This window comes from Tinamus guttatus, unplaced genomic scaffold, assembly GCF_059628265.1.
Source record: "Tinamus guttatus ecotype Peru unplaced genomic scaffold, ASM5962826v1 Tinamus_guttatus_pri_ptg000503l, whole genome shotgun sequence".
In the NCBI taxonomy this organism is placed as follows: domain Eukaryota; kingdom Metazoa; phylum Chordata; class Aves; order Tinamiformes; family Tinamidae; genus Tinamus; species Tinamus guttatus.
The window spans coordinates 3,421,816-3,435,753 of record NW_028289037.1 but is presented as its reverse complement, the minus strand read 5'-3'; the positions used below and the strand labels follow the sequence as shown (position 1 = coordinate 3,435,753).

At 34.4% G+C, this 13,938-nt stretch overlaps 1 protein-coding gene across 1 annotated transcript in view; it reads right to left on the bottom strand.

Moving 5' to 3' along the window:
- Window positions 1–13,938, bottom strand: part of PHF14 (PHD finger protein 14) — a 147,262-nt gene that overhangs the window by 39,914 nt on the left and 93,410 nt on the right. The window contains exon 18 of the mRNA XM_088533441.1: window positions 10,203–10,320. Coding sequence (XP_088389567.1) covers window positions 10,203–10,320 — 118 coding nt within the window. The remainder of the gene's footprint in view (window positions 1–10,202; window positions 10,321–13,938) is intronic.

The following is a 13,938-nucleotide window of genomic DNA, read 5'->3' as shown; positions in this document are numbered from 1 at the left end:
AGGTAGCACATTTTGAAATTTAACAGTATTTAATTATTGCCAAGGCTTCCCTTGCAACAAGCAGAACTACCATGTTTCAAGTAAAATACACCCCTGGCAGGTGATACTCAAAGACTGATGCTCATTTCCAATGTGTAGCCAAGGCTGTGTGTTGAAGAGCAGAGCACACGTGGCGACACGAAACTGCAAACTGCTAACATGAGTCTGGCTGGAAAGCTGACAAAGAGATTCACATGTTCCAAATAGTAATAGAAACAATATCAGAAATAATAAATAAGGAAGAGTTATTTAACTATAGTTTTTTTCAAGAAATAAAGACATACACTTACTGTCTGAAATATCTGAGAAGCCTTACGTTCATTTACAAGCTAGATTAACAAAACAAAATAAAACAAAAAAACCCAAAATATTGCATACATTTATGTGAAAGTTATATTTGGTCACTGATATTTAAAGCTAAAATATTTATGAGCTGGATTCAGAAAAATAAACTTTGACAATGTGACTTGCAGCATGTAAATTTTAGGAGCTACTTTCTACTGACAAGATCAAAAGGTAACATTGTGGTGTACAGGAAGAGTGCTGCAGGATTAAACAGCTGCTGTCACACTACAGGTTTCAAAGATTTTACTAGGTTTGGTCAGGGGGACTGAATGACCTCTACTAGCTGGAATAAATGTTCATTTCAGTGTCCCTTAAACGAAATCTGGTTTGCACACTACTGAGACTGTTCCAGAAAGGTAAGTAAATAGTGGTAACTGGCGGCAATTGGGTTGAGTTGCTTTAAAAATGGATTCCTTAATTTTAACCAAAACACTAACATAAATGCACAATAAGGTTCAGATTTAGATTCAAGAAAAAGAGCAAATGAGCATATCAAAATTCAGAAATGTTCACAATAGCAGCATATTTTAAATGCCATGTTTACTCAGAATACATTAATGTTACCCTAGGTCATCATGAGCTCCTTCGCTCCTCCTGAGATTCAGGACACTGAAAGTTCTCCAGACTCCAGAGAACTAGCACCCTCTCCTTTTTTTCAAGTTAAAAAAAAATAATAACATAAGAAAACAAGATGAGAGAGGGAGAGGTAATGCTGCGCTTTTAAGACAATTATTTGATTTTTGTCTCAAATTAATTGGTCAAAACATATAAGCATCACAGGGAGATCTTAGTTCACTGCTCTTCCTCTTAAGAGGGTTCAAAATAATATTTTCCAAGAGACTGCTTAAACCATCTGGCTAGTCTTTTGCTGAAGCAGATCTCTTTGCATGGAAAATTATTCACTGGATAAAATGATTCATTATATAATAGCCCAGGTTCTTGGGAAAGGCTACAGGTTGTCTTCTGAATACTTTAGTATTTTATGTCAAGGAACACTTCACAGTCACTGTTCACGCCATACCCTGAAAACACATAAACAATAAGTTTCTAGGCCACTCCTGTGAGAGAGTTAATGAATCACATTCTCCCAAGTCTCAAACTTCTTGTATTTTCTCATAATTTGACTTTATATGTGGGTGATGCTGAAGATTCTTGAAGCTATGCTTAGGAAAAGAGATGCTTTATAACAACCTTTACCAAGTTCCTTACCACTGATAATAGAGACATATATAGTAGTATGAACTACTTAGAATAAAATTTTGTCCTGAAATTGCTCTGCCTTCTGCAATACATTCATCCTGAACAAGCAATGGAGATATTATCTGCTGGCAGGGAGCAGCAGGGCAAATTGTACATTCATTTAATGCACAATATCCTCCCCCTCTCAATTTATTAAAGCAGTGGTACATGTTGATTACATTTTCTTTGTATGCTTTAAATACTGAATTGAACATTTTTCATTAAAAGCATGATTTTTACCGTATTGCTCATTTACCTTCCCTTCCATTTGTGCAAAATTATGTTTTTATTCTAAAATACTTGTAGATACTAGTAATGGTTTGAAATGTATCCTTATTTATTGCACAAGACTGGCTATACATTTAATATTCATTACGTCAATAGCTGTATGAATCTGCTGATGCTCTTCTTTTTCCAAAAATAAACACGTAATACCATTAATGAGCTCTAAGCACGCTTGTTTACCTTCCATAAATACTGAGTAATCTTGCTATTTCCTTCTTTCGCCACTGCTTTTCTTTGTCTGTTTAAACCACATCTGAGAGGGTACTACCTGCCCTTCCGTCTTCAAGAGATTAAGAACTATAAGAAAATCTTCTATACGTATCTACAGATATCTACAAATTTCAAGGCTCTCCAAATATAAAACATTTGGTACTGCTTGATGCTTTGAACCTTCCAAAGCAGCTGAAATAAAATTGAGACTTTCCGAACATGCTCAGAGGTGTTTCAAACCACTGAACCATATAATAATTTCCAACCATCACCAAAGACACATTTGCTGAAAAATCTGAGATAAACTTAACAGCTGCCAGAATTTAACAATATACACTTCAAGGGTTTTGAGAAAATCTTTTCAAAAGCACCTTAAAATTCCATATATATTTGTGCACTTTCCTGGTAGAGCTAATTATAATGCGGTTACAGTTATATTCCCACATAAGCTATTTGCTGAGCCAATTTTAAGGAGAGGGGAACTTTTCTGCTAAAGAATGCTAAAATTCGAGTGATGAGAGTCTCCTCCTTTGCACCAAAAGCAGCTGACATAGCACAAATCAGCAATGCCCAGCTGTCTTTTGCAAAATGTGATTAAATGTGCCTGGCACTAAGAGAATCTCTATTTGAGAATGGAGATGAAACCTCCCATCCACTATCTAACACTACTACGAAAAGCCCATCCTCGGTCTGCTAGAATTCATAATTCATTTAGTACTTTATAAAATGACACCTTCTTGGTTTCTTTCCCCTTCTCCTTCCACTCCCCTGCTTCAGCATGATTCGATTTTCTCCCTGGCAGCATTAGTAATTTCCACTGATGAGTGACACATTACTTAAAGCGAACTGTTTAGTTGCATTTCGTTGAAAAACTTGAATATAAAAACCTTGAGAGTAAACATGAGTCATTATTTAGGCAGCTATGACACTGCGTTCAGACCCTACCCAGAGACTAATAACTTAGGATTTAATTCTTTCTTTCTCATAGGGAATATGATTATGTGCTAATATAATTTGCAGTGTAATAAAGTTGGACTAGCTGTGAAGAATTGCGATATGCAATTTTTCTTTAATTACTGATTCTCCGGTCCTACATAAAACAGACACAATTGGATGGGGATTCCTCTAGAATGGATATATACTCCATGGATTTCTCAGTATTCCTTTTTTTTATGTAATTCCAAAGCACTCATCTCTTATGCTTTCTGTTCAGAATCTTCAATTCTATATGAATTTTCAACTCAGAAAAGATTCAGCCTGCTCTGTTTTTCATATTGCCTTTCTCGTAGCTTCTAAACCAAAAAGTTAATCAAGGCTCTGAAAGTTAAAATATTCACAAACTTTAATTTGCATATTCTTCAGACACTTTAGGAATCATTATGCTCTACTAAATAAGTAAATAAAACTCAATATTTGCAATCAGAGTTGTTAACAGAAAGTGGTAACGATCAATTACAAATTGTTTTTTACTCCATTGTTAGCATGAAGCCTTTCTGTATCAATACCCACTTTTAAACTCATTATTTTAGGAAATCTCCAAATAACAGGAGAACTTGGCTTAATAAAGCAAATCTGAATGTATATTACTGGCATAACCTATAATGCTTGTGCAGTTACATTTGGTAACTCTCTTATGCTGCTATTTTCATACACTTACAATTTCATTCGGTCACTTTAGTGAGAAAACCTGCTTTGATACTTTCACATCTATACAGTACCTTTAATTTTTAAAATTTTCTGTCACAATACAACTTCACAGCTGTAAACATTACAGGTTTGTAATATTGTACATTGTAATATGTATTTACAGTTTTGTAAAAATGATAGGTTGGATTTTCAGAAGTAAGAAAGAGGAAGGCCTCTAGGTCCTTTAAATGTAAGCATTTCTCCTGTCTTTCCCAGACCCTGCTTTTGGATTAACCCTCTCCCATTCCTGCAAACCAAAAAGGAGTTATAAAATCTTCTTCCTCTCCTGAGGTGCTGCTCAGTACCAAGAAATTGCTCTCACTTCTTATTCTCTCATGCTGTGTTAGCACAAAACAAGGTTTAGTGGTGCTACTTCAGACATGACGCTAGATCCAACACGCCTGTTGGATTTTTTCCCAATGGCAGGTATGTCCCAGCAGAGATTTCTTGCCACTCAGCAGTACAGTGGTGGGCAACTTAGGCTGTAAATTCATTTTGTCATGGCTTAGGAAGTCTACAGTGTAATTCAACAGAAGAGTCATTTCACAGATAAACAGATTTTGCCAGAGCATCTCCTAAGAGAAGTAAGGAGGAGCACTGCCGCTTCCAACAGCCACCCAGTGAGCAGATTTTGCTTCCTCAGTCACGACCTTAAGAAGAAGGCAGGAGAATTATTCTATCTAAACTAAACTACATCTACACCAGACGTAGGTATTTAAACAGCAGACTGTATATTTAGATTATATATTTAGACTGCATATTTAGATTAAAAATCTAAATTTGATTTTTTTTAAGTCAGTATGTTACAAATCAGGTACCTCTTAGACGTCATGTAGACATTCCACAGAAAATTAGACATGGAAGAGTATTTCAACCTAGGTGAATATTAATGCCAACCTTGTTTCTCATTTCAGCCACCCTTGTTTACTTTTACTTCAATAGCACATTTTTAGTTTAGCATATAAAGCAAAAGTGTCAAGAGAATTTATGAAAGGCAGGAACACCTCAGTAATTATCTGATTCATGAGAGCCTCTTGAAAAAATAATTTGCTTCATTTTAAAAGAAGTACTATAAGTTGTGTGTAAAAATGAATCACTATTTTCAGTAAGTAAAAGTCTCTTCAGTACTATCTGAAACACTTTTTTTCACTCTGCTGTTGTCAGAAAATATACAGTATTACGGAAGACATCAAAAGATACTGCTGCTATTAAGTAAAAGAACTTGTAAGAGTGTGCAAAGATTCAACTTTGAAAAAAAATGCTGTATTGTTTGTTTAAGAAAGTAAATTATGTTAAGTAGAAAGTGATTTCTTCAGTTTCCCGGATAAAAAAATATGGGGTAAAAGAAAACAAATACTGGAAACCAAACGAATTGTCCAAGTAACTTTAAATTGTGGCATTATTGGCAACCATATCTTTTTAGAATAGCTATTTAGAGTGTATATCTATCTTAACAGTTGTCCAAGTACATGCCCAATCTGAAAACAGACTACCAAATTTGTGATTATTGACGTTTTTTGACAAAGTTGAATAAAATTCTGAATTATGTATTTTATTTTGCACTGCTAACCAGACCCTTATTTTTTAAACCCTCTGTCATCATCTATTCTAGTTCCTTATGTTTCAGAATTACAAATCTGTCTTTGCATTGGAAACATGTACACTACTAAGCAAAAAGAATAAGATTCCTGTATTTCGATTTATTTAAAGTGCTGGCTGTTATTAGATCTAATATCAGCCTATGTGAACAGTCAGAAGACTTAACTCAGATGAGGACACAGGAAAAACAATGCTGAATTCCCCATTTCTGATTACGCTTTTTTGATACAATTAAGATGCACTTCATACATATAAGCACTAGAAGTTCCTGATGAGGCTCTGGCATTCAATTACATGGGGTACTGGGAATTGGTAGAATTGATTTTGATGAGGAAAAGAATCAAAGTGCTTAAAATAAACATCTCCTCTAGAAGTATTTTACAGTGCCTAACCTTTTTTTTTTTCAATAAAACCTGAAGCTCCTAGTCACGCCATGCGAAACTTCTGACAAGTGAGTGTATTATTTGGATTAATTTGGGGATTTAACACCAACAAACTTTATGCTGAACTTATCTGCTATTTGTATATCAAGTCCCATCTTAAGTTAATTTCAAGGCTGATGATTATTTTGGAACATTTTATATGGCATAAATTATTCATCACATAGATTTATTATACTTCCTTGCCAGAGAAAAAACAGAGGCTGTGCCAACTCATTTTTCCTAAATATGGTACCTGAGGAGCAAATATGAAAATGCAGTTGCCAACATTTCAGCCAAGTGATAAGATCTACGGTGCACTGAAATTTCATGCTTTTTTTTTGGACTGTATTGATAATAAAATTCATTCCTGTTCCAAGGTTTGGCATGACTGCATTCTCAAAAGAAGGCCTAAGTGGCACAAGTTCTTTTGCTAATTGTTCAAAACAGGAAATCACTCCAGTGCTAATGTCTCACAACTTCTGACAAAGCCAAAAAACACAACAGTGACTTTAAAGCAACCAAGTACTTTCCAGTTGCTGTGTAAAGAAATCTTTTGCAATACTACACATGGAAAAACCGTATTTTACTAGAATAGAATTCCACACATGAAAGGAATTAAATTCAACTCCTCCATTTTTGTCTTTTTTTTCTGACCAAATTAAGAGATTTGAAATAAATTATTAGATATTGTAACAATTTTCCATCATTTCCAATATCATATTCAATATTTTAATACAGTATCCAATTACATTTGATTTTTACTACATAAAAGCTGGGTGTGCTCAAACAAATGACTCTACTTGGTTAATAGGATATAAGCAGAACTCTGTGATTGCTTTCCACCACAAAAGGTGTACAAAAATATTACTTGTCAGGGCTGCTGTCTCATGGATTTGTAGTTCAAGAAATTATTTTCAGAGGTGTTCAGATGAGAATTATATGCATACACACATGACAATTTATATCCACTGAAAAAGTGCAATATTGTAAAAAGATGAAATAAAAGCAAACTAAACAGAAGTCTACAGAAAAGGCAGCTGATCTTGCAGTAATCAAATAATGACCTGACACTCTGCAGATTTTTGCAAAATAGATTGTATACAAAGATGAATAGATAGAAACCTAAGCAGCACAGTCATCGCAACTAACATGATATACGTTTAAACTTTTTGCTGCCTTTGTTCTTTGCAAAACTTTAAAACTGAGGGAGGTGCCACCATACTTTTTAAAAACAGGGCAATATAAAGGAACCCTGAATAGCCACATCTAATATCTACAAGGGGACCTTTATAGCAGAAAATGAACAGATTGTCAGATCACATTTATTCCTACTGAATATTACCACATTATGATATTGAATGATTTGGCCTGAATTTTATTTTTTTCCATTTAATTTAAAATAAAGTTCTACACACCAAATCTTCTGAGTATTGTTATGTCAAGTTATCGGGAAATTTCTGATCTGCTGTGGTAAGGTTTGGCAATACTGAAAGCATAGAATGTTCCTGTTGCAGGGTAATAATAATATATAGGATGTGGCTAATGAAATGGCTACCTTATAGGTTTCCTGCAGCTTTCATGTGATATCGCAACATCTACAGCGTCTTTGAGACGAGAGAGCTTGTCAGACCTTTGCAGTGAGCACCATCCATGCCACAAATGTGACAGCTAGTAGGGCATGAGGGCAGCAGCAGAGAAACTGTTACCCTCGTGCCCTACAGCAAAGTCACTGTCTGTCTAGTATCTGACAGGCAGGGTAATAGGGGAATACGTTATATTGGTGGAAAAACTGACTAAGTTGCTGTAGAGTCCCAGGATTAGGATGAACAAAAAGGAAGAAGCATCTCCAGCGCTTATGACAGATAACATTTTAAGCATGGTTATTACTGTTGCATTATATCTTTGTACTGCTGATACCTGCAGGTGTCCTGAACTCTAAAACTGAAAAACAGAAATAAACTTATTATATATACCATAGTATGCTGTGCATGCACGGTCATCTTTCCACTGAGACAGCATAATTACTCACCGTTTTTTTTCCAAGCCTCAACACAGGTACAGCAGATACTATTGGGCAATTTTTAAATCTACACTGTAACAGTGATTTACATTGGATCAAAATGGACAAAGTTGAAGAAATGAAAACTACACAACAGTCTCCTTGGCAAAAGCTGAAAACACAATCCTGTTTTGCTGCTATAATCCTTACAGGAAACTTTGCTGTGACATACCAAAAATTGGATTTACTGGTTGACGGAGAGATAGAAAATGCTGGTAGCTCATGCTTGCAATTCATCTGTGGATCAGTTAGAGTGCAGCAAACAAGGACATGTTCTCTATGGTTCTCTGCCTCTTAGCTCTATCTACCTATTGCAGAGACTACTCCCTCTAGTAGCAGGGAGTGCATAAAAAGCCTTATTGTATGAGAGCTCTTTCTGCCTCTGAAAAACTCAACAAAGTACTAGATACATAACGGCAATTAAAAAGCCATATAAAAAATTCAGTCTGAAAATGATTAAATATGTATATACAAAGTTTTAAGCCTTTTAGAAATATATTCATGTTAAGGATGGCTTGCAAATATTTTAATTAACTAGTTTGCTTGCATTTGTAACACAATATGGAGTACACAAAAAAATCTAAATAAAAAGATCTTTTTGAAACATGAACAGCAATGCAGCTTTTTCAGAGAATTTTCTTTGCATAGGTTTGTGAAAAAACAAAGTCAAAGTGACTAAAGAAAACCACAAGGAGTCCCCATAAGACAGTTTTTCAGTATCCATCAGATTCACCACGCTCTCACTCAAAAACAGACCAAATTACCATTATTTGTAAATGTAATAAGGACCTTAGATACATTCATTAATAATTCTCACTGGATTTAAATGAGAAACAATAACAAACTTTTAAAATTTTGTACTAATACCTAGCATAGTACAATACATATCATGATTCTAACCAATAAACATGATTTACTTCTCAAAACATTGTGTTTTTCAACAAACACCTTAAAACTAACACGTTCCCTACAGTAAAAGAAGTCAATTATATCTACTTTACATGCTAAAATATTTGAAAAAAAGAAAAAAAAGAGGTATGCACCGTGCTAATTTCTGGGGAAAAATCAGAAATAGAAAAAAGAATCTTTAATTCTGTTTATGCAGAAGATGCTAAGATGGAAGATTATAAGGAAGCTCTTCTAAGTGAAGCAAGCAAAAGAAATTCAATACCAACTTTAATTCACTCTTGGATTGTCCATTGCATTTAAGTGGTACCAAAGAAAGATTAGTTGATGTCCAAACTGCAGTGGATAGCTAATTTGCAAAGTTCATCTCCACATCGACTTAGAAAACAACAATTTGATTAATCCCCAGGTAAAACTCAGTACCATATTGTTCCTGTTGCTCAGGGACACTCACAAGTCAAAAATAACACTTCTATCTGGACTTTCTTATTTTCCATTTGTTAAAACGATAGCATGAAAGAGTAAATATCCAAGTTTGCTATCAGGCAATTTATTACAGCATCTCTGCAAAGCCGGTGCCCCTCCATATCTGCAAACTGAGTCACTTTCTTGCAAGTTGAAAAACTCTGCCAAACACCAAGGATGTAACAAAAGAGCCTGTGAAATTTTAAAGAATTTAAGACAACTCTATTCTTTTGGTGGTGATATATTATTTGATTTTTTAAATCCAATTTTAAAAAGTAGAAAGAGATTAAAGTGATGATATAAAAGAATGCCCATACTAAGCCAACTTTTGGGCAGAAAAACAAAGAATCTAAAAACTATTTCTTTGATTAATTAGTACTCCAGAAGCAGACAATTATTTCTATTATCTTAAAGAAAGTCAGTATCTGCCTAATTTTAAAATGTTGTACTTGATCAAGTTTTACAAAACAACTTTATGCTACTGGTACACCCTTCGTAAGTTTCTTCCAATGGAAAATAAAACAAAAAGTCATAAAACCCGAGATGCATTCTTCCAAATCATTTTCAGTCATACTAAAAAGGCATATTTTCTAGCTTTATCCTTTGAGTTTTCTACTTTGTATTATTCCTAAAATATTAGCATTCATCATTAAAGTTATCTATTCCCATGTAGTATCTTTACTCTTTTTTTTTTTTTTTTGAGGGAGAGTAATGCGAAAATATTTAAATGCTAAAATGATAAAACTGTCTTTTTTGAGATGAAGAATATTCCCATTTCGTATTCCAATTTTAACCTCTTCTACAGAGAATCTGAAACCATTACCTTATGTTCTTTCACTGCGGTTTTCAAAGCAAATCATTCCAAAAAAAAAAAACTCCTTCAGATACTTAGTAAGCCTGTTAAAACCAAAGCACCCCAACTACTTATACCAGATCAATTAACTTACTTTGGAGGATGTAGAGTCACATTCCTGACAAATCCATCCATAGCCAGTCTGCTTGGGAGACTTTTTCAAGGGAGGGTCTAGGCAACCAAAATGGTAGCAGAGCCTGCATTCATCACATCTGCAAATGGAAAAACAAGAAGAGTATTTCTTTATTAGTTAGATAGAGCTTCCCTGCAACTCTTGTGCAAGATTTCCTGACCCATTATCATGATGTAGAACGTATCATGTTGATCATGAATATCATGATACAGAACATTTCAACAAACACATTTCAAGTAGTTCGTGTCTTATTTGGAACATTCTGGTGCAGACACTAATGAATGGCCTTTGTGAGGCTTACCTACATATATATGATTGTACATAAATGACTATTTACCAGACCTATAAATTAAAGAAAAAAACAGATAATGAGCAACTCAAGTTTTAAGGTACTTCAAGGTCACTTTCTAGAATTTCTTGAGTTATTTTTAGGTAATGACAATATTTATTTTTCATAGTTTCAGATGAACATTTTACACAGTCATTTTTTAAGACAAATCCGGCATAACGTTTTCTCATATATCCACTAATTCAAGTATAATTTACATCTATGAATTGTATTTTTTAAACTATGACTATGTTGTTGACAAATGCACAGAGTATTTTCCGGATTTTTTCTGAATTTACTGAATAGAGCATTCAGTTAATAGCATTTCATTGTCATCTTTCACCTATAAAACTGCCCTCTGCACACATAATAATTTTCCATTTTGATAAACCTTTCATTAATGTTTTGTACTGTTTGGTCTGCATAAGAAGCTCACACTATTCTTTGCTCATACAATCTTAATGCGCTGTCATTGAAGATATGCTGCAGTAAAGCAAGTGCTTCATGAAAGAGCTTTTAAATTAGACCATACAAAAATATGCTCAAAAGGATAAACATATTTTAATATACATCTTATTGAACTTGCTGTCTTCCCTTTATTTCCATAACCCCATGTATTCTTTTGTGTGAAAAAGAAAGTTTTTTTCAAATTTAATTTTGTCAGGTTCTCTTCATTTAATGTCCTTAAAGTCTGAAATAAAACTCTATGAATTAAAGCCAAAAAAAAATCCAAAAACAGGAACTAAAATGCATGTTTAATGATTAAAATCTTTAAGAAATCCCCTGCGCTTTCACCCTCTGCTTCCCTTGCCACTCATTTTTCTCTGCAAAAGGAACAAACACAAAAAAATCCTCCAAAAATTGCAATAAGAACATAGCATGGTCATCATCAGATCAAGAACAGAGATTCATCACTCATCAACAGAACCCAGAGCGCATCACAGAAAGACAATTCAACCAATGAAGCATATGCCTATATTTTCCAAGAATTAAATCATGTGATTTTTCTCTTGAGATGAATCTTCATATAAAAAGAACTAACCAGTTTGTGAATACGAGTGCTTAATCAGAGCAAACACTTTTGCCCTTGCTGTCAAGACTGCACATGCTAGGTTAAGTAAAACCTCTGTTTTCAGCAGTTACACATAACATGTAAGAACCCAAGAACTGATAATGATACTGCATGTTTATGTACCATGTCCTGTCAAGTGGATATTCAAAACAATAATGAGAATTTACTGGTGTGCAAGACTGGGCTGATATGATTCTGGTGTATTTAAAAAAGAGGATATACTACATTACACACTATACATATATTTTGTAATAACTTAATTCTAGCACAAAGAAAACTCTTAAAAAGGCATCCTCCTATTCTTCTCATTTTTTAAAAACACACAAGTTCTAGTGTAGAAATTCAATACTTGTAATTAGAAATCTAAGCACTTTTATTTGAAACGTATATTAAAATAATAAAAAGGCTGAGAGTAGGAGATGAAATAGGTTGCACTCCTGCTTCCTGTCACCCGATCCTTTTAACTGTGTGTGTGACCTTCAGCAAATGATTAAACTTTAAGTCCCAATGTTCTCATCTTTAGAGGAATATAATTATACTAACCTATTTCTATAGTCTTATTCCACATATAAGCACTTGCAGGGTATATTAGAACTCCCTTTACGTAAACTACCTGGGATTCTCTAACCAGCTCACGATAATGATAGCACTATTTTGACTGATTTAGTACATTTTCAAAGTATTATGCATATCCTAAAATCTACAACTGACTTCAAAGTGTTAAATCAGACTGTACTCAGCTGTGTTTTTTCTGAAGTGATTGTCTATAAAAAGAAATGTTTGCACATTCAACAAAAACTGTTTCCTCCTCAGAACTATGCCTTGCCATCTCTTCCTACATCTTCTTCATTTTGTACCCAGAACGTGCTGTGCTCTGCTGGCACACTCAGCTACATTTCAGAAGCATGCTGATCAAGTTGAAAAAAACTAGAACATTATGAAATTAAATACGGGTCTTGAGGCCCCAAACTAAACTGAATGTTTATAGTATTTTTTGTTATTAATTTTCATTTTTAAGTCTGTTATTTTAGAAGAACAAAAAAAAAAGCACTTTCCTGGAATAAATTGAAGGTATCTATATGCAAGTTTTCAGATACTGATACTTTCTCACTGCTTTTGCACAGCTAAGAAAAGGCAAATAATGGAAGTAGATTCTCATGTATCAAAAATATTAAAAGTTGCATGTCCATAAAAGTGATACTATCCCAAAGTTTTGGAAAGGCTTCCTTCAGACTATTTTTTAGTAGAATCCAAATTCTGTACAGTGGAACATAACTCCATACAGTCCATGAGCATGATGCTGGGAGAAGGGGGACGAAGACATGTGGCAGTACCGTAGTGAAAGATGATGCTTTTAGCCCCACATTTTGCTGACAGGCCAAGAGCATTCCTACCAAAGCTAACAAAAATCTGGCCATGACTTTGTATTTCAGCAGTACTGGATGCAAGCAGCTATGATTCAGGACACATTTCTGATGCACATGCACACACCCTTAAGAACTGCAGGATTCATACATAAGTATTTCACAGCTGCATCAGCTGTTTGGCAACTCTGCTGTCCGCTGAGATCAAATTGGGGCAGAAAGTGAAGCTTACATTTCAGAACAGAAAACAAAATTGTTATTCATAAAGACAGTGACAATTTAACAAATTCAGAAGAAAACCTTACAGCTAGACACTAGTAAAGGGAGATTACTAAGTCCTCAAAGTATGTATTATTAGGTGTGTTCCTGGCCAGTAACATGAGATGGTTGAAAATGCGCTGTCAGAGTAAGCAAATAAGAAGCCCACATAAAGAGTACTTTCAAACTTAATTATCAAGTGAAATGGCTAGGTTACGAAAGGTGGTGTGCTGACAGTCTTACAGTCCTTCAGTAAATGCACTCACAGATCGGGCGAGATACGGACTTTGACAGCACAAAGGATCCACACTGCATTGTCATTTACAAATATTATCTGTTTCTGACCTGAAGATGGTTCAATTGTACAAGTCAAACTATTGTGCTAAAAAACAAAAATAAAACAAAAACAAGGGGAAAAACTCAAACTCTCCACTTCCTCAATTTTAAAAATTCAGTTCAAAACTTTAACCTTGTGAATTCATATTCGTATCTTCATAACTATCCTTTAACAAGCAAATGTTTTAACTTATTTATGGATAACTATGGATTAATTACACGATCTCTGAATGCAAATAAATGCACGGCCATGTTCAGTGGCCTGACCTAGCAGCTGTACCCAAAACTGCAAAATAAAAAAGCAGAGATTAAACACAAAGCTATGCTAAACTCAACACC